General features: G+C 45.1%; 2 protein-coding genes across 2 annotated transcripts; both read left to right on the top strand.

The window, feature by feature from the left end:
- Nucleotides 1-6,139: 6,139 nt before the first annotated feature.
- Nucleotides 6,140-9,954, top strand: LOC129598175 (uncharacterized). Its single transcript, XM_055495951.1, has 5 exons — nt 6,140-7,092; nt 7,341-7,499; nt 7,909-8,045; nt 8,275-8,379; nt 9,198-9,954. Exons 1-5 carry the CDS (start codon nt 6,576-6,578, stop codon nt 9,831-9,833), a joined length of 1,554 nt encoding a protein of 517 aa, XP_055351926.1. The 5' UTR covers nt 6,140-6,575; the 3' UTR covers nt 9,834-9,954.
- Nucleotides 9,955-12,451: 2,497 nt separating this feature from the next.
- Nucleotides 12,452-19,220, top strand: LOC129598198 (atrial natriuretic peptide receptor 1-like). Its single transcript, XM_055495980.1, has 17 exons — nt 12,452-12,718; nt 12,824-12,865; nt 14,796-14,820; nt 14,893-15,239; nt 15,308-15,351; nt 15,437-15,475; nt 15,541-15,621; nt 15,682-15,822; nt 16,337-16,576; nt 16,641-16,864; nt 16,968-17,253; nt 17,314-17,487; nt 17,716-18,016; nt 18,071-18,603; nt 18,657-18,841; nt 18,938-19,076; nt 19,138-19,220. The coding sequence occupies exons 1-17, from the start codon at nt 12,556-12,558 to the stop codon at nt 19,180-19,182; spliced, it is 3,009 nt and encodes a 1,002-aa protein (XP_055351955.1). The 5' UTR covers nt 12,452-12,555; the 3' UTR covers nt 19,183-19,220.
- The last annotated feature ends 701 nt before the right edge of the window (nt 19,221-19,921 follow it).

Genomic DNA, 19,921 nt, shown 5'->3' with positions numbered 1-19,921 from the left:
TTCATGGCGCATAGTCAATTTTCTATGCGCCAGGAAAAATTCCTGGCGCATAGTCGTTTTGCTATGCGCCCGGAAATTCGCCGCCAAAAATCAAAATTTATTGGTTAGTTGTTAATAACCTGATATTTTCAATTTTGTGAATGCACGTTTAACATTCCAGCCTAGTAAAACATAAGATTCATTACGAAAAGTACAAACTACAATTTCCAAGAACTCAATGTTTACGAAAAAACTAAGAACTACAGTATCGGCAACAACTGTGTTTTCAACATTGTATTAGCAGCACAGTGGTATTTCAGCTGTTCTGAAAATCGGAAAAAATTCGTACACGATTTTCTTACTTCACCACGAAAGATTTGTTCTTACAGTGGACTTCTTAAATGTGGTTACGCATAGCCACCCGTATGCATAGCGCTATCGGCTTTAAGTGTAACCACATTTATGAAGTCCATTGTAGTTCCTCATTTGTTTTTGTGCATATCATATCTCACTACAACGGAAGATAGTGTTCAAGAGCCAGCGCTGCAATGCAGTTAAAGTCTTACCATTAGAACGAGCTTAAAAATTACATGAAGGCGTGTACATATATGAAGCAGATGCATCAAATGTTTGGAAATGAGCGTCGCGTCGTTGCTTTCTTTGAAAGCAAGATAAGTTGAAAAAAGGCACAAACAAATGTTACTTCATCCAGTACGGCTGCATTCACCGCCCAAGGGAAGTGCTGAATTCCCGCCCAAAAAATCTCTTTTGCTGGGCTGCCCTGTTACACGAGTGGCAAAGCTGGTAAAAGTAAACCCCTACGCCGGCATATTAATTTACTTTCACCAATGAATAATCACACAAAGACCGAGCCGCAAAAAATTAGGTGTGTGTTTCCGCCAAAGAGATCGATGCAATTTAAAAGCACAGAAACGTCCCGGAGAAAGTCCGTCTTAACAAAAATAACGATATGCCGTATTAACGGTGTGAAGTAAAGTTTTAACAGCTGAAATTACCGCGCATATGATCTAAACATTACAGCTGATAAAACTTCCTACCAGCACCGTTTGTGACTGTATTAAAAAGCGATTTTCGAAGTAGTGATAAAGAAACGGACTGTAGTCGCAATCAGACGTTTTGGTTACAGTTAGACTTCGTAAAGTGATATTGACAACTTAAAAACAACCAAATTTTACTTTTGCGGGAAATTTCCTGGCGCATAGCAAATTGACTATGCGCCAAGAATTTTCCTGGCGCATAGCACTTTCGTATAAAAAAACCAGAAAATATTCTTTTCAGTTTGAAATCAGGTGATGTCTCGAGCAGCAATTGGTGCGAGTGGCCTTATCATAAGGGCGATAGGATTACACGCACAAATTGCTGCTTGAGCCGCATCGAATATACAAAGGAAGGCCCATAAATAAATGCTGTTCCGCACATGAAATCAGATGTCCTCCAGATGTGCCAGAGAATTCTATTTCGGATGTGTCACACGAGACCACATCGCCGCGATTTTCCCAACAATCGTCAAAGAGAGATCACATGACATATCCTGATATTGCAAAATTGGGATCACTTTACCAGAACAGCGCAAGGATCGAGCTTCACCAAGACCCAGTTACGTTGCTGAGCGGCCTACAGAGCAATTACTTCCGTTTTTAATGTTACCTGCAATTAGGATGGTTGCAAAATTGTCCCACAGCCGCTCCATGAATCGCGAATTAACATGATTGAAGAAATTCCGTGCTGTGGCTCGGCTGCGTCGAAGGTGAATTCACCACCGAATGGAGAAGGCGAATTCACATTCTCCATCCAGTGCTTCTTCGAGGTCCCGTGGCTCTCCTCTCTCATTTTCTCCATCCAGTGTCTCCTCGGTTCCAACTCGCAGCTGTTCGATTTTGCGTTTGTACGACTCCAAAGCCGATCGGAACAGCACTGTTTCATCATCCCCGGTTGGCAGCCGGAGAAGATAAACACATGCTGCTCCGAAGGTGGCGGCTGCAAGTGGAAATACTTCCACTCTGCTACGTACAGGTTAGCACCAATCCCGAGTGGAAAACGTCGGCTGCCGGTATGACGAAAGTTTGTAATATGCCGAAAAATTATCCGGATGACGATACAAGCCACCGTATCGTGAGCCTGATATTTTCTGGTATAGTATTCCTTGTATTCCTTTAACACGTCTCGATACAGCCGGGTCTGCGGATGTGTTCCAGGCTGGACCGCTCAGTTTTAAAATATGCCCCAAAACATCGAATCATTTGATGTTTCAAGGCAGATTTTTGAAACTGGGCATTTGATTAAAATGTAATTGTCCTCGACGTCACAAAACTCGAGCTGCTGGAGCAGTCTAAAGTTATGCCCCATCACCATCACAGCCTTTATTGAGGCGTTAAGATTAACCAGCTGCACATTCTGTCGCTGTACCGGAAAGTGATCCGGCGGGACTGCTGAAGCATCGCTTCCGAGTATTATCTATGTGCGCAGGTACGCTGCAGGCGGTTGACTGCACTAGGAACATGGATGCTGCTCGCACAATCAAGCCAGCGGAATCGTACGTGCAAGACATCGGCGCAATCAACCCGCTGTGTGCTGGTGCTTATGTTGGTACAATACATACGTCTGTATTCTCGGGACGGTTCGATTAGCTAACGCGGTTTCGCAATTTTAACACTGTCCGGCAACGCTTTCCACACATCGGCGGACTAGATATAAGGATGTGGGCGGGGACTATGCGCAGCGGTCCTGCCACGGATGTACGTGTATCGATCTCGACCATGTTGGCAAAGATCTACAAGAGCATTTTCATTACTGTAACTAAAGACTGAATTGATCAACGAATGATGTAATACAAAAGGCCCGCGCTGAACCTTGGATTCGGATTCGGAGTTGGATTACTCAAACTTGGATTCGGATTTCTCAAACTTGGACTTGGATCTCTTAACTTGGATTACATAAGTTGGATTACTTAATTTGGATCACTTAACTTGGGTCATTAAACTTGGATTACGTTTTTTTGTGTTTATTCTTTTCCTTTTCAAATGGTATTCTTAGGTTTCTTAGGTTATTCTTAGATTTCTTAGGTTTTCTTAGGTTACCTAAGAAACCTAAGAAGCCTAAGAATACCCTGAGAAAAGGAAAAGAATGAACACGAGAAAACGGTATGAAAAAACGTAATGTACGTAATGAGTACGTAATGTAGTTTGTACCTTTGTATGTGGATAATTAAACTCGTACTACCTTGCGGTTATTAATCTTATTTTTTTGGGCGGATCGAAATGCACGTTGGATGTATATGTACGCGTATGATGGGAACATAAGGCGCGAATATGTCTTATGATAAGACATATTCGCGCCTTATGTTCCCATCATACGCGTATAAATGAAGTTTCTAACGACGAATGCGCAGTAATTTAACAGTTGAAGTTAATTGAAATGATTTTTTCTTCATAGTTATGTAAGTAGGTAGTTAAATAACGGTATTCCAACGAAAACTACGAAATCCTTGGATTTACGGAAATCCGTTTGGATTTCCGTAAATCCACGGATTCCATGGAATTCCATGGCAATTTCCTTTCCAAATCCTTTCCACGGGCTCGCGCCCGTGGATTTGTCCTCCTTAGTCTTATCAGAACAAAACTTTGTTATACAGTTATAGAAACTGTCAAACTTACCACGTATTGAGATTCAGATGCGACATTGTACTTAGGTCAAAACGCTCGAGTGCGCAAAAACTCACGCACTGATTTGTGAGTTAGACAGATTTACTGATAACGCCGCGCGCATTGGTAAGATGGAGAATTAGTTGCTGAATTATAAAACCAAGCTCATGAGCTCGATTTTATAATTCGTGCCCCCATAAACATTCAGAATTTAGATCGCACATCAGCCCGTTAAAACTACAGTATGCTGAGCTGCGTATAAATATTCGTAACGATTTCATGCTGCATAATCCGCACATTTTGCTCCTAATTAACCCGTTCCACACTATGCGTGTTAGACCGACATGGTAGAGGACGTCTTCTCTGTAGTCCGTTGTTATGATCATAGGTTGTTTCTATTGGTTTTGTTTCAAAGAAGTTATGTTAGACGACAGTTTAAAATATATAACCGTAAGCTGGGTCATATCCGGAAGGTAAAGAGGGTGACCAAACATGAACAAAACTGACCTAGCTGGGCTCCCGGAGGTCCTGCTTGTCTGTACAGCCACCCCCACATCAGATAATTACCAAAAAAATCACGGGAGAACTAATTGCGGAGTTTTATAAAAACATGAAGCAAAGTTCCGAAAATTAACGCCCACTGGCCAGTACTGGTCACTTGAAAATCCCATGTCGGTTATGACACGGTTGGGCACGGTACTATTGTATTAATAAGTGTCAAAAGTTCATATTAATTGACAGAAGCGTCCTACAAGACACAGTAAACAATCAAAATAAAGCTAAAAAAAAGCTGTATTAACTGACTTGTACATAGTGGTCAGTAAAGTGACCATTGGTCAGCAATGACCGGAAATTCGAAAAACGTAATTTTTGACTAAACGCAATTAAAATTAATGTGAAGAAAAGGCAAACAAGTTGAGTAATGACCGCTGTGAGTAGCTCTGAAATTGCTATGACCCGTACTACCCGGAACAATCAGAATTCAAAAGATTTTGCAGTGTAACTGCTTGCGTATGGAACGCCGTTATTGCCATGTACATACTGTAACCTACCAGCTATTCCAGCTATTTGTTCCAGAGAAAAATCGTATATTCTTTGCAGATTATATCGGAGTTAAACTGTATTAATGAGTGTGAAATCTTGCAAAAATTATTAATCTCGTGTCTACACTTCGCTAATTGAGCATCAAAAACATTTGAACCTTCCGGTTCATGAGCGCTTGTAACCTTTGGAAACCAGTCTGCGCAAAGCGGTCGGTATAACGGAAGAGAGCTTTTGGGAGTAAAGGCAGCCTCCGTTTATGCAACTAAGCATTATTTAGCAGCGGTGCCGACATAGACAGTGCAAAGTATAATCAATCACTCCCACACAATTTGGATAATTCGTGATGCTTAGGGAGTCGGCTAGCCTACCACCACAAGTCGACTAACAGAACTGCCCTCCTTTGTAAATACGAGCATTTGTTGTTTTCTATAAAGTTTAAACGTAAGTTAGATTGTACGAGTAGGCTTTTTGGCAGGGCTTTATTGACCCTGCTGCGCGATACCCTCGTTTTTGCACAACTGGTCACTCGTACAACACTTTGAGAATATGTTGTCTATGCTTCCTGCTAGCAATCTCTGCTATAGTGTTCGGTTGCACAACAGGGAATAGTATTACTTCCACTGTGTAGGCGTCAACAGGACTGTGGTCAACAATAGGTCAAGTGACCAATTGTCCAAACCGTAGAGCAGAAGTGACCAACTGTTGCGAAGTATCGAAGTAGCGCTTATGTAGTGGTGCATATTAGGATTTTTTCGTTTCTAAATTTTCCTTGACCACTGGTCATCTTGATGACCATCGTAATGCTCCTGTGTTCAAGTACTCGTTGAGACCTATCGTTTAAGCGATTTGCATATTCTGTGCGATTTTTCTATCGCCTGTTATAAACGGCAATAAATAACATGTCGGAGCAACATGGTTCCCAAGCGTGTTAGCTCGACATGGTCATCTCCTGCTTGACCTATGGTAGCTAAAATTCTGAAAAAAATATTTTTTTCTTAATTGAATTTTTTTATCCCAAATTACCAATTTTCAAAACTATAGTCCCATCCCTTCTAGTACCCGGTTTTCCTGGGTTAATTAGCAAATTTTGCAACTAATTAATAGTTTTGCACCTGATTTGTTAAACACCTTCGATCCCTAGCAAATTTTCCCCACATCCCACATGAAGAAAAAATTAATATTGCATGACATCGTCATGAAGCTTGCAAGGATCTCAGACAAGTACATAGAGAGCAGTTCGTGTAATTATATTCTCAGTATTCTGATAATATCAGTTTATGTACTGTGCTTGGGCCATGTACAGTACGACTGCTGTACATAAAAATGATTGTACCGGCTCGGTACATGTACGGAAGCGCCACCGTATTCTACGTATCTCGCGGGCAGATTTTCGCACATTCACCTCGCCGACATTCCGCTTGTCTTCTTTTCTCCGCTGCTGCTCAGAATTCGAACTAACATTTGCCGGTAACGTTCTGCTCCGTGTAAAAATAATCACGTTCAGCTTCTTTTCAACGCACGCACACACACGTGTACACAAACAAAATGATGTTGCGGATTAATATTGCTAACGGATTAGCAGCGACCTTGCCTTGACATTAAGTAATATTGTACAACATCCATTCAGCGTTATATTAAAGGGATCTGTGGAAAAATAATTAACCGGGAATTTGATTCTGGATGCGTATATATGCCGGTTATTATTTAATGATGTACGGACAAATTTACGTCATCGATGAGAAGCGTTATACCACCCCTGAGGGACACTGCTGAAGTTGATCTGTGTTGCTGTTGTGGCGAAACCGCGAATGGCTCATTAAATCAGTTATGGTTCACTAAATCGTACGTTTACACGGATCACTGTGGTAATCGTGTGTGGCGGGAATCGCGATGCCCGGCCTCCGCTGGCGCCGGCTGACGGAATGGCGCTTCGTCCTGGTGGCCGCGCTGGTCTTCCTGTGGTCCAGTCTCTTCCTAACGCGCCGGCCCGGCCCCGATCTCGGAGGTGACGAGGCGGGGTGGGAGGGCTGCGAAGGCGAGGAGCGGCGCATCGCCAACTACCTGGTGGTGATGCGGACCAGCGTGGGGGCGCGCGGGGTGCGCGACGTGATACGGGGGCGCGTGGGGGAGCGGGAGAGAGAGCAGGGCCGCTCCTGCAACATGGACGTAGTGTTCCTATTCGGCGGACTGGGTGAGAATAGCTCCGCTGTGGCCGCGTTGGCCCGTGAGACCGCCGAGACCGGGGATATCGTGCGGCTGGACACCGTCCCCGATGCGCACTCGCGGGACGCCCCGCTGGCGCTGCATTTTGCGCGGACGCTCAATCAAAATAAGCGGAGGTGCCGGTTGTACCGGCAGGTGATCTTCGGACAGCATATGCATAACGAGGAACGCCTATTGGCGAAACGTATGTGTTTACAGAAACATACGCACATAATACATATATATACGTATATACGCACACTAATTAATTTGGTATAAACTCCGTATAATAATTAATTGCCAATTGGTAATACTCGTATAATAATTAACTTCCCCAGTAGTTAGCCGGTCTTATTAAAATATAATATTAAGATAAAACAATAAAATAAATATTAAAAATATTACTAAAATATGTCTTATTAAAATAAAATATTAAGAGTTACCTGTTTGTAGCCAGCACCCCGGCGGAGCGTTCCAAAGCCAACTTCTGGGAGTTGGACGGCTGTCTGCGCTTCTCGAATATCCGCGATAATAATCCGCTTTTCTATGCTCATTACTTTCCGCGCCGTTTGCATTTACAGCTAGAAACTCAGCTGTCATTTTCTTACAACGGTAAGATATGTTTAATTAACTTCCATTAACTGCCTAAAAAATTATGTTACGTATATTAATCACCGCGCATTGTATCCTATTCTTTTGAAATCTTTAAATATATATACTGAATAAGTTAAATTTATTGCTAGGAACTGTTTAGTTCTGAAATCCATAATTCACATGCAACACAGTATTATTTAGTATTGCTTTGGTAATGAGCGATCGACAGGCAAAAACTAAACAGAGAAGTACATATAAATACAATGTACTCGTTTATTAACAATTAATTATCAGTAGTTTGTCGAAACGAATTAGTCACTCTATAAATTCTTTGATAATATTTAATTATTTGCGGGTTCACTAATGAATTATGTACTAAGAGATTCGTACTGTGAATTACGTAAAGTGAGTTATTTGTCCTTGACAGAGGATGTGATAACGCCGCACGATTATCCCTACCTCCTCGGTGATCCGCAGCGCATCTGCAACCGTTCGGACACCGGCGAATACTTTGCCGTGGTGGCGGTGCACTCCTCGCAACGCAGCTTCGACAATCGCATTCTGGTTCGTGCAGATAATTCTACACCATTTTTTATGCGCTTCCGTTCCTTCAATAATACAGTTTTCCCAAAATATTATCACAAATATTGCAATTCCATGAATTTTTATTGTATATACTGGAAATATTGTAGGTGTACGAATTAGTATCACGGGCGTTGGTAAAACAGATGCATCTTTTCGATGCTTGTGCATACAGATTGTGAGTCTGTTTCCCCTTTTTTTTCACTGACAGATTCGCGACACATGGGGCCACCGGAAGATCCTGCAGAAATACGGGATGAAGCTGATATTCTTTGTTGCGCGCAACTCCAGTGCGCCGCCATCGGAAGCCCGGAAGGCAAGTGCAGCAGCGTGCCGCAGTACAAGAGACGTTATGAATTTGATGTTAATATCAATGCCAGTTTAACCGGTATCAACAATATTTACGTACCAGTACCAATAGTACAGTAAATACCGGTATTACACCGGCACTGCCTACGTCCGGATGGCAGCCGTTGCATTCGTATACAGCACGTTAAATCATGTACAATACAACCTGGTACAGCCGTTTGATACATCGGTATGAATTAGATTGAGTGATGAGATACGTACATAATACCAGTATGGTGAGGAAATTATCGGTACTAGCAAATAACGTTTATCGTTACATGTTGCAATTAATAAATGGTCGTAAATAATTTCCTTTATGGCAGACGATTGGTGTATTTCATGACTAGGCATTCACGTTTATCACCCGGGTGCTCAAAGCTCGTTAATTTTACGACTTTAATATTAAATGTATCTAACAGATGCGACTATAATTTATTGCCTTTTTGCATGTACATGTAAATACGAGTACATTAATTGTCAACATTGTTCAACGTTAAGCATCCACGATCTCCAAGTCTTTCCGATTTAGTGGTACTGGCCATGTTAATTTTTGCAATCTTTTTATGATTAAATCGTCGGTCATTTTGAGTAATATCAATCAGTGCAGGCTTTTTTGTCATGTACAGCTTATAAGCCAAGCAGCATTTCGGTAGTGTACAATACATTACCGGTAGTAATCACGTAGTACGTACCGGCGATTTAAGCTAGTAGAGGTAGCTTGTACATAACCCAGGCGGTAAAATGAAATAATTGATCATGCGCCGGGATAACTGTATCCGTTTACAGTTGCGTGAGGAAAGCGACAGCTTCGGAGACATCGTCCAGGAGGACTTCGAAGAGGCCTACAAGAACATGACGCTGAAGCAGGTGGGCCTGTTCAAGTACATGACCCTGCACTGCTCCCACCTCCGCTACCGCTTCCTCCTCAAAGTGGACGACGACGTGGTCTTCGACCTGCCCAACTCTATCCGGCTCCTCACCGGGATGACGCGCACCTTCCCCAACGGCGTCCCGCACCGCTCCGTCTTCTGCTACCACTTGAACGAGATCGCCGACGTCCCCCGCTACAAGGGCAAATGGTTCGTGGCACCGGGGGAATTCCCGGGGAAGTTCTACCCGGCGTATTGCTCGGGCGCCGGCTACTTCCTGACCCGGGATCTTGTCGGGGCGCTGTACCGGGCGGCGCTGCACGTGCGCACCTTCTGGGTGGACGACACGTACATCACGGGGGTGCTGCCGAACGTCATCGGGGACGTGATGCTGTACCAGCTGCCCAAGCAGTTCAGCGGCCTCACCGTGCAGGATCTGGAGCGGGCCGACCCGGTGGACGCCTATCCCGCTATGTACTTCTTCCACACCGGGCAAAGTGCGTGGTTGTTCAAGAAGATGTGGAATATCGTCCGGAAGCGACACGTCTTCTGACCCATGACCTTTAACTGGTTAAATGGCCCGGGGACACCGTATCTGTTGACTGTTTTAGTCTTGTAAAGCTGCCGTAAATAAACATAACCGGTTTCAGTTACGCCAGTTTTCCCTGTTAACAAACGCCACGATTTTCTGTTTGACGGAACATATTAAAACGATGCGTTTAAAGCGTCTCAATTCGAATTGTTTATTTAGCGCTTCGACGGGACTTGCGACTGTACAGGTTGAAAAAGGATGCAACTTCACGAAGCAGCTATGATTACGATTACCCGAAAAGAGACCAGATCGCAGGCCTAATTTATTAGAACGCCGTCCTAAGAAAACCTAAGAAGTAAGACCTAAGAAACCTCAGAATACCTAAGAATGCTTAAGATTAACCTAAGAAACAAAAATAAAATCAGGGTTAGAAATAACATGGGCAGCTTTCGATAATATGTCGTCATGCTACGCTGGTGGCAAGCTGTTCAGAACAGGTAGTCACACATGGTGAACCGCTTAAGACAACATTCATCCGCTTTAAAATTTAATTGTATCTGTATGCCGCGCTAACGTCCAGGACTCCAGCGTCATTCCCTGTCAGAGTAGTGTACGCCCTGTTTGAGCTGCAAAGGAAAACGGTTAATTCCTTGTCCGCACCCAGTTTGTTAACGTTCAAAATATGCCCTCAAGATTTTCCCGAAATACTGTAATGTTGTTCAGTATAATCAGTATAGAAAGGCTAAGTGAGTTACAAACGCGGTCATCTGGATGTGTGTTACCGCTATAACTGCAAGAACAAAACTAGATGGTTGTTGACAAGAGGAGGTTGTTCCCTACGTCAGCCATCTTGCCGTCACTAATTGGCTCTTTGTACGGAATAATTCGCTGTGGCGATATAATGCCGTGGCTATCCAGGTGAAAACAACACGGTCACGTGTGCGTTGTGCAGGTGAAATGAAAGTAAACAGGACCGTATACGCTGATGTTTATGCCAAACAACAACGACGTACAAGCTTGTCCTACAATTTCCATCGTGAAGCTAAAGCACGTATTCAGCGGCACGCCAACTTTTCTATATGAACGATTGCCACTATAACACGTAAATCGTGTAGCGCCATAGTATGGAGTTTGGGCCTGTTTGGCGTATCCCGTGAATCTTGTTTTGCCGCTGTGTTGATGCGATAGAAATTACGGGAGAAGCTTGTGCAGATTGAAAAACGCACCGGTTATATGGTTTTACAGATAGGGCTGATATATTCACTCATGTAAGTAATATCATCGCGTCATCATTTATAAACCAATAACTGTATGACGTTGCTTATTAGAAAATGTAATTAATAAGCTGGGTGGTATCAGCTGATAGCCTGATTGTATTCTCACCGGAAACTACAACTTGATGAGATGTTTCTCTACCTAGAACAGTACAGCGATGTGCAGCTTTCAGCCATCAAAACAACGCGGCAGCCGGCGTTCCGCGTAATCAGCTGACTGCCGGACATAAAAACTATTCCGCCGCTATTACATTCACTAATACCGTGAGAGATACGGAAAAGCAGCATACAGAGTACAAAAGGTCACAATATCCTACTTATAAAAAGTGCACTATGATAATTACACGGCTTCTGTCACACGCAGCAGTCTCCAGGGAACGGATGCAGTACGAGTATGCCGGTTCGGCAAACTGCCGTTTCCGTTCTGTTGCTGTATGAAATTCCGATTGCTCAGCAAAATACGTCTGGTTTTATTCTGGATTTCTAAATAAGCCTGAAAAAGTCTCCGTGACAATTTTCTTTCCAAACCGAGCGAGCGTTTGTTGTATTTACATGTCCCCTCACATGACGCGCGCTGACGTTGATTTCGTGCTGTTTATTAAACCGGGAAACAGGGAAACGGAGCTGCTCACATTTCCCGCCGACGAAACAAATTACATTAGTAATTTTCCAGGCGCAGCAGTAAATTAACGGCCGACGAAGATTATTCGGCATTTAATTACACCGTCTAAACGGGAAACCGACTTTTTCTACGCAGCCGCTAATTTGGCATAATTTACCAGTAAATACGACGATTAAGTTTTTTCTCGCCGCGCCTGGAATTCAGCGCAAAGTTCTGGCCGTGAAATGCTTTCGGCCATTGAGAAGCAGGACAGTGTAATTGGGGAAAACACGGTGAAAAAGTGAAGAAGGCGTCATTTGGAGTGTGATTACCCGGCATTATGTGTTGCGGCTTCCGTTGGCGCGCTGGGAGTCTGGAGCGAGAAAGAGAGAGAAGAGGAAAGCAGGAAGCCGGCAAATCGAATAATCCCATAATTCCCGGCATTCATGGCCAGTGAAAGGAGCCAGCCTACGTTTATCCACGGGTGTCGTGTTATACTGCGCGCGCTTCCGGAATTCCGGCTGATCGGCGGGCGCAATTATTGCCGAAACCCTGCGTTACGCTGATTAATATAATAAAAGCACCAGCGCGGATTATGCCATACCGACCCGGGTTTAATCATTCGCTAATCTGCCCGCACGACAACACTGCGGCCGCTGCGATAGCATAACATTAATTTTATTCCATGCATTCGTTGCTGTTGATTTTTCTCCTCGTCTTCCTCAGCAAGGATCGGCGCGCGGCCGGCGCCAGTCCGCTGAAAGTGATCTCCTTAAGTTCCGGCAACGCTTCGGACCTGGGCAGTCCGCCCATCGTGTCGTCCATCTGGGCGGCGCTGCAGCTGCTCAGCGCCCGCTATCCGGCGGTGATGCACAACTACACCTTCTACCCGCACCAGATGTCCGCCGAGTCTGTCTGCTCCGATGACGCCCGCGGTGTGTCCACCATCGAGGTCGGGTTGGCCGATATCTACAGTAACGGCGTGCTGGAGCTGGATGGACCCACCGGACCCACCATGGTCGTCGCCGCTGGTAAGATACGTCGCGCCATAAAGCTATTAATCAGCGTCGCTCTTGATCGTACGGATATCTTACCGCCTCGATCCTGTCGATACATGCCGGTTTTCTGTGTTGCAGCTTGTCCCTCGGTCTTCCAGTCGCTGGCCAATTTTGCACGAGGTACGCAAGCTCTGATCAACTGTATTGAAAATACGAGTAATTTATACCCGAACGAGTGAAATTACGGTTTAAAAATGTCACCAGTTTTCTACTTGAAAAAAGAAAATGAGTGGAATTACGATAGAGTCGGATAGACTAGGAAATACTTTAATTAGCACAAGCCAGTTAGAATACATGAATTGGCAACAAACACAGAATTACAACAGCAGAATTAACTAGGAAATACGTTGATTTTAAAGCGGTTTAAAGAGAATTAACAGAGCCGTAATCTGCCCGCTCACAGATGGCGGTTGCAATTTTTGCAACTGATAGCGTTGTTAATAGCAATTAGCAGCACGCAAGGACACCGTCATTTCCGAATTGTTTGTGTAGTGCTTCCGCATTACCAGTAGTACGATAGCTTCCTTTTTTCCTTTCGATGGATTTTCGGCAAAGTCAGTACCCCCACAGTACCGCAAGGTCGACTGCTGTTGCAGCGTTGAATGGGGCAGAAGAAAGAGTTGTGAAAGCTGCCCTCCGGGTGGGGACGGAGGCGTTACGGAAAGGAGTAGAAGTCATGCCGGTTTTGTTGTCGTTAGAAAATACATGCGTGCGGCTGATTGATACTCGGCTCGGATTCCCTCCATTTTCTCTATTCAGCCGATGCAGCCCACGTTGAGGCTGTTTCAAGGTTTTTCATAAAAAACTTTCAGCTGTCCATTTCGTAGCAGAAGCTTAAAAATAGATTGTTTAGGTTGTGTGCTGAAGTGGGGAAGCAACGCTTAAGGAAAATGCCGGTCAGATGGCACTAATGTCTGCCTTTTTAATTAAATCTTTCGCCCTTAATTTTGCGCTCTTCGTAACACTTTTTAAACAAACCAAGCACATAATTACCCAATTTTCCTGAAACTTTGATTGAAAATACGTTTGACTATAAGTAGTCGAAACTGAACCAGCACTAGGTCATAGAATTTTGTTTCTGTTTGAGAACGAATCCCAAACATCTGAAAATCCATTTAAAAATTCCAGGGAAAGCTGATATTGGCTCGGATTTGACTATATTCTCACATATATTTTACAACAAAGTTTAAGAAGATCGGGTGATAACCAAGTTCTTGGTGCACAACAACGCATTTAAATTTTTTATCCGATTCCAGCTTTCTTCTAACATTTTTTCCCGATTTTAAAATCAGTTTCGAAAATTTTAAACTGAACTTGGTCCACTTTCGACTTTATGGCCAGGACTTTTATAGCGAAGCTCCAAAAAGATCAGGTAATAACCAGATTCTTGGTAAACAACAATCAATGCATTTAAACTTTTCGCTTATTTTCCCGCGCCATATCTCGGCAACCGGATGTTGTGCGCGCAAACCGTTTCCGGACAATGTGCACACATTATTCAGCTTTAGAATGACTTACAGTGTTGTCATTAGTACGGTCTTACACAAAAAAGTGATTCGGAGTGCACGAAAGCGAAACGTTTTAGTGTATGTGTCCCATTTTTGACGCTACAGTATGTACCGGGCCATTTTCCCTAAGCACGGCAGTCCGCTGACATGTACATGTTGCATTATTATAGTATGCGTATTACTGGTGTTTAACGAAGCTTGGTGACTTGACCAACCATAGCACATTAATTTTGATGTTCTTCTTGAATAAGGATATGTGATAGTCGAACTGTACCCGGCTTGGCTACTCAATAAACAACCAATCAATCAGTTAATGTATAACGATATAGAACGCTACTAAAAATGTTCCTGAGTGAGCGAAAGCGAAAGTGGAAACATTGGATATGTGTAAGTGCTGGATGTGTAAGAAACGGGTCCCGTATGTACCGGGCCATTTCTCTTGATTCCGTGGAAGTGCGCATTGTTAATCTGTCTGGTATATCCGGCAGTACAGAGTATACGCATGACCTTTAGTGAACACTTATTATCCGTTTATATTACAGAGTTGGATGTGCTGGCAATGAGCTAGTGAGTAGCCAAAAAAAACAAGTTCCTGGCTTGTTCGGCGGTTAACTAAGTGATTTGTGCATTGTTGTGCAGCACAACGCAGGATGCCGGATTCAACGACAAGACCCGCTTCCCGACGTGGCTGGCCTTTGGTATCGGCGACATCTTCGGGATCGGCGCGAAAGTGCTGGATCTGATGGACCGCTTCGGCTGGCGCTCCATCGCCGTTATCGAGGACAGGGTCAGCAGCTTCCTGCGCATCGGCTATAGTCGCCGCATAGAGCAGCACTGCAAAGGCGTCAAGGAACTCTTAAAGAAGCGCACCGACATCAACTCCCGTATTGACATCATGGTCGACTCGCGGCCCGCCAACGTCACCACCGCCAACGGCAGCGACTGGGCGACAACAGCGCTGCTGGAAGCGGCTAATTTCAGCCGCAGTATGTTGTGTATAACTCTCCGTGTTTGTGACGGCCGGCAAATTGACGGAATAACCTTACTTTTGCAGTTATCCTGACGTGCACGCTGGGCCTCTCGCAGCGGGAAATCGCCGTAAGCGGTGCCTGTTTTTCTTCCCTTCTTTCTGAAACTACAGGCTAACGGTTAATTACGCTGTTTCGCTTATTTTCATCAACAGCTGGCAGCGTCCGATCTCGGCATGACGAACGGTGACTACGTATGTTCTTTCCTTTACCGGAAACGCAATTAACTTAATCCAGGTTAAAAACATCCTTGTTCCAGGTCTTTATGCATTTATACGAGATTGAGGTGGCCAACGAAAATCCACTAAGCTGCAAGAATCCCGACGGATCATACGATGTGGTAAAAAAGAAAAGGTCACCGAATAAGCATTTTAGTGCAGAGCGCTTCTGCTGTTGGTAGAAATTGTGTGATGCCTTCGCGAGCTACTTCATGATCCGCACCAGCCCGGTTGATTGGGAGAAACTGAAGCCCTTCACCAGCAGTGCGGAGGCCTACGCCAAGCGGAAATACGGCAGCAAGCTGAAGAACCTCGAAATTGCGGTAGGAAGATAAAACCGGCTTCGGCTAGCAAGGAAGATCTATTCTAGAACCACTTCGTAATCTTCAGATAACATATGCAATTTGTTTTAAAAAGATCGGTCCCAATACTGTTCTTAGATGCCGGTATCGCTTAACCATTTAAAAAATATAAAACAAGCTCCTGAGCTACCTTATTACGAAAATGAATAAGAGTGTGTTCTTCAATTCTGTTTTGACTGGCAGAAATTACAAAAAAATAAAAAGTAAACCATAAAAATCTTCTACCTGGGTAGTGAACCGATTGACCTGTCTACTATTAGTCCTTCTATTAGCAATTTCTAACTATTATGTAAAATTCATAAATGGAACTGCTGTAAAGTTTCTAGTAAGTCGATAATACTGCAACCTCAGATGATCTAAAAAAACTAAACTAAATAACGTCGATAGGATCGATAGCAGCTAAAACAACTGGTAACAATCATCGCATAATAAAAGAAGACTCCCAGCAAATATACCACGTGCATGCTTTGGATAGGGAGCGGAAATGATGACGGTGCTATTCGAAGCCCTGGAGACGGTAGTGCAGACTCTGGACCGAGAGCGGCTCCTCAGCAACGGCAGCGAGGTCCCCGCCTTCAGCGCCCACCGGACCGCGGCGCAGACCTTCGGCCAGACCTACAACCTGACGTCCCGGCAGATGCGCATGTCACCCAACGGCACCCGCGTGGTCTCCGTTCACATCCAGGTCTTTAACCAGTCCACCAACGAGTTCCAGGTGGGAGCTCACCGATCCGGGAAAAATCTGGGAAGTTGTTTACTGACTATGTTTTCGTCTCTAGACGCTGTTCCTGGCCGATACGGCGTCCCGGGGACTGACGCGGGTGGTTTTCGGGAAGGAGGATCTCCCGTGGGAGCCCGGCGAGGTGCCGTTGGACCGGCCGCTCTGCGGCATCCACAACGAGAAATGCTACGATCGGGAGCAGGCCCGCCGCCTCACCGCTATCGTCCTCGGGGTCTTCGTCCCGCTGATGTGCCTCATCGCCGCGGGGGTCCTCCTGGAAAGGTCAGGGCGGAAGTTGTCCCAAAAATTTTTTTATGAAAAATAAAAAAATTATTTTACCTTTTAAGTTTTTAAAAAAAGGAAAAGAAAAAATGTTTTTCAACAGGTGGCACCGACAGGCGCATGCGTATAAGCAGTGGCTCATCGGACCGTCGGCGTTGGTGCGCTCGGCGTACATGTCGACGACGGCCAGCGCGTTGTCGTTCAAACTGGGCGGAAAGCGCCTGATGGAAGTGCACGGCGTCAAGGTCATCTGCTGCACACCGGAGACCGAGGACAGCTGCGACCTCATCGGTGGCGTGATGTGCGCCGACCCCAGCGTTTTCCTCAAAGGTCACCATCGCATGAAGGTCACGCTAAAGAAGACGCAGCTGTCAAAAGTCCTTTCGCAGGTCGGTGCATGCAATCGCTGTTCGCTACCGGAAGGCGTTGATAACGTAAAGAGTTAACAGATCAGCACGGTGCAGCACGCCAACGTCAACCGCTTCCACGGGATTTTCCTGCACGCCAATCCACCGTTTCTCTGCCAGCAGTACTGCGAACGCGGATCTCTCAACGACCTTATGGCACTCAAGGGCGGCATCGACTGGGATTTGAAGCTGTCGCTTATTTCCGATCTGATCGAAGTATACAAGTCGCATTACACATAAGAGTCCTAAAAAATTCCTGGGCGGCGAAAATTGGCCTATTTAATATACGCTTGTATATAATTATTAGTTAGTACTGTGTACATACTATATACAGATATGAATCAAACGAAGATTATTATCATTAAATATTTATTTGTTTATTAGCATTAAGGTGTGATTAAGCTGACAGGGGTCGTTAGTTAGTCAGTATTCGCATTTGCATAGGGACTGTACGCCATCCACCACTCGCCCATTAAATTCCACGGCCATCTCCGCCCGACCAAATGCGTGATCGACCAGCGCTTCTGCTTAAAAATCGACGACCTGGGTCACGAAGCCATCCTGGGTTTCTTGGGCGCCCTCCGCCCGACGGCTTCCGCCACACCCTTCACCGCACCGGAGCTCCTATTGTACCACTCGGCCGGCGCACCCTCCGACTTGTTCGCCTTCGGCGCGCTGGTGGCCTTCATAGTCACGGAGCAGCCGCTCAGCCGGACACTCACCACGATCTATTTCGACGGAACAGGTAAACAACGCATCCATTCCGGAAAGTTTCCCAATGTGACCTTTATCGCCGTAGAAACCAAGCAGTCCAACGTCACCCACATCCGGAAACGTCCGAGCTTCTACGTCCACTACGAACATCCCGGCTGTCAGGATTTAGAGAAGCTGATCGAGAAGTGCTGGGACGAAGACCCCGCCGCGCGTCCATCTGCGTCCTACGTCCGCGCTCGATTGCGGAAGATCACTGGGTCGCGGAATCTCCTGGAGAGTCTCCTGGAGCGATTACGCAATCACACCGAGAACCTGGAGGTGTCGGTGTATAATCGGAAGGTGGAATTAGTTAACGAACAGATGCGCTGCGACGCCCTGCTCAACGAGATGCTCCCGCGGGAGGTGGTGCGGAAACTGCGCGCCGGCCAGGAGGTTATCCCGGAGGCCTTCGAGGCCGTCAGCATCTTCTTCAGCTACATGCGCGGTTTCAACGAGTTCGCCGCCACGTCGGCGCCCCTGGAAATTGTCAACTTTCTGGATATACTGTACTCGCGGTTCGACGACAGTTTGAGCCGGTTTCGGGTGTGCAAGATCGAAGCCACCGGCGATAATTATTTGGTAGGTTCAGGGAATAAATCCGTAATGAATTTGTTGCACATGACCTTTTATAGGTCGCCAGTGGTCTACCGGTGCGCAACGGCAGCGAGCATATTCGCGAAATTTGTGACCTTTCCGCCGAGTTGATGAGCGTCTTCGATAATAATGTCGGCGGGAGGAAGATCGAGCTGCAGGCGGGCGTGCACAGCGGTCCGGTGGAAGCCGGCATTATCGGTCACAAGCGGCCGCGATATTGCCTGTATGTCTTAAGGAAATTAAGCGGATTTTAAATTTAAATTAAAATAAATGTGAATTTAAATTATTCAGTGAATTTATTTTATTCGACATTTGGTAGATTTGGCGACACGATGAATACTGCGTCGCGAATGGCCTCGCACGGCGAACCGAGACGGATCCATCTGAGTGCGGAAGCGGCCGGTTTGGCCGACACGTTCGGCTTCCAGCTGGAAGACCGGGGATTCATTTACGTCAAGGTAAGCTACAACTAATAAATATCTTTCGACAGGCAATTTAAATGCGGGATCGCTTGAACAGGGTAAAGGCGACACGAGGACGTTTTGGCTGAATCCGTCCTGCTGAACAACTGCTCAGGATCGCGTGTGTTTCATTCAGTCTTTGGTTCTGATTTAACGTGTCGAGCGCCGGCGGATAACTAATTGTTCTTCGGTAATCTGTGTCAATACTTGCTTTCACCAAATGGTCCAAATTTGCCAGTTCTGTTCTCTTTAGAGGTTCTGCTGACACAGACAAGAACGTATTTGAAAAAACTTTTAATTCGCCTTAAAATCGACAAAAATATCGCGTAGGAGCAAAACCAGGAGATCACCTTAAAAAATGGGAAACAAAAATCACATTTCGACAAATATACTTAGTCACTTTGGTACTGCTTAAATAATTTAGATTATTTTTATAGTTTCAAAACAATCGCTGCGATTATAGCAATAAATGTACGAAACAGCAAGTACGTCGCTTTGATTTCTGTGGACAGTTTTGATGCATCACATGGCAAAGAAGTATTACTGATATGCTTAACGGAAATGGAGTGTTTAACGGGAAAAGTCACCGTCGCCCCAGCAAAATCGCTTGCTGCAGCAGGCGTGCGTCAAAACGGTGTGAGCGCCACCTGTAGCTGCAATGCGTGGCGCTGTCGATTCACCCGCGCTTGGTTGGTACTCTTTTTTATCCTTTTGAATTTCTTTATTTACTTGTTCCGTATTTTTTTTATTTTATTTTTACGTGGTTATTTTGTTATATTATTTATTGCTTGAGCCGTGCCTTGCCCGTGAGTCACCGCGATGTGCGGCAGTTTTGTCGGCGT

Source organism: Paramacrobiotus metropolitanus, unplaced genomic scaffold (assembly GCF_019649055.1).
Source record: "Paramacrobiotus metropolitanus isolate TYO unplaced genomic scaffold, Prichtersi_v1.0 Parri_scaffold0000117, whole genome shotgun sequence".
NCBI lineage: Eukaryota > Metazoa > Tardigrada > Eutardigrada > Parachela > Macrobiotidae > Paramacrobiotus > Paramacrobiotus metropolitanus.
This window is presented reverse-complemented; position numbering and strand designations above follow the sequence as displayed.

What these genes read in the sequence shown, in the direction of transcription:
- LOC129598175 (XM_055495951.1), top strand. Translation starts at nt 6,576, where the DNA reads ATGCCCGGCCTCCGCTGGCGCCGGCTGACGGAATGGCGCTTCGTCCTG. An exon ending in GGAACGCCTATTGGCGAAAC is followed by an intron (nt 7,093 to 7,340) that starts GTATGTGTTTAC and finishes ACCTGTTTGTAG; the next exon opens with CCAGCACCCCGGCGGAGCGT. An exon ending in CGCCATCGGAAGCCCGGAAG is followed by an intron (nt 8,380 to 9,197) that starts GCAAGTGCAGCA and finishes ATCCGTTTACAG; the next exon opens with TTGCGTGAGGAAAGCGACAG.
- LOC129598198 (XM_055495980.1), top strand. Translation starts at nt 12,556, where the DNA reads ATGCACAACTACACCTTCTACCCGCACCAGATGTCCGCCGAGTCTGTC. An exon ending in GATGTGCTGGCAATGAGCTA is followed by an intron (nt 14,821 to 14,892) that starts GTGAGTAGCCAA and finishes ATTGTTGTGCAG; the next exon opens with CACAACGCAGGATGCCGGAT. An exon ending in GGGGATTCATTTACGTCAAG is followed by an intron (nt 19,077 to 19,137) that starts GTAAGCTACAAC and finishes TCGCTTGAACAG; the next exon opens with GGTAAAGGCGACACGAGGAC.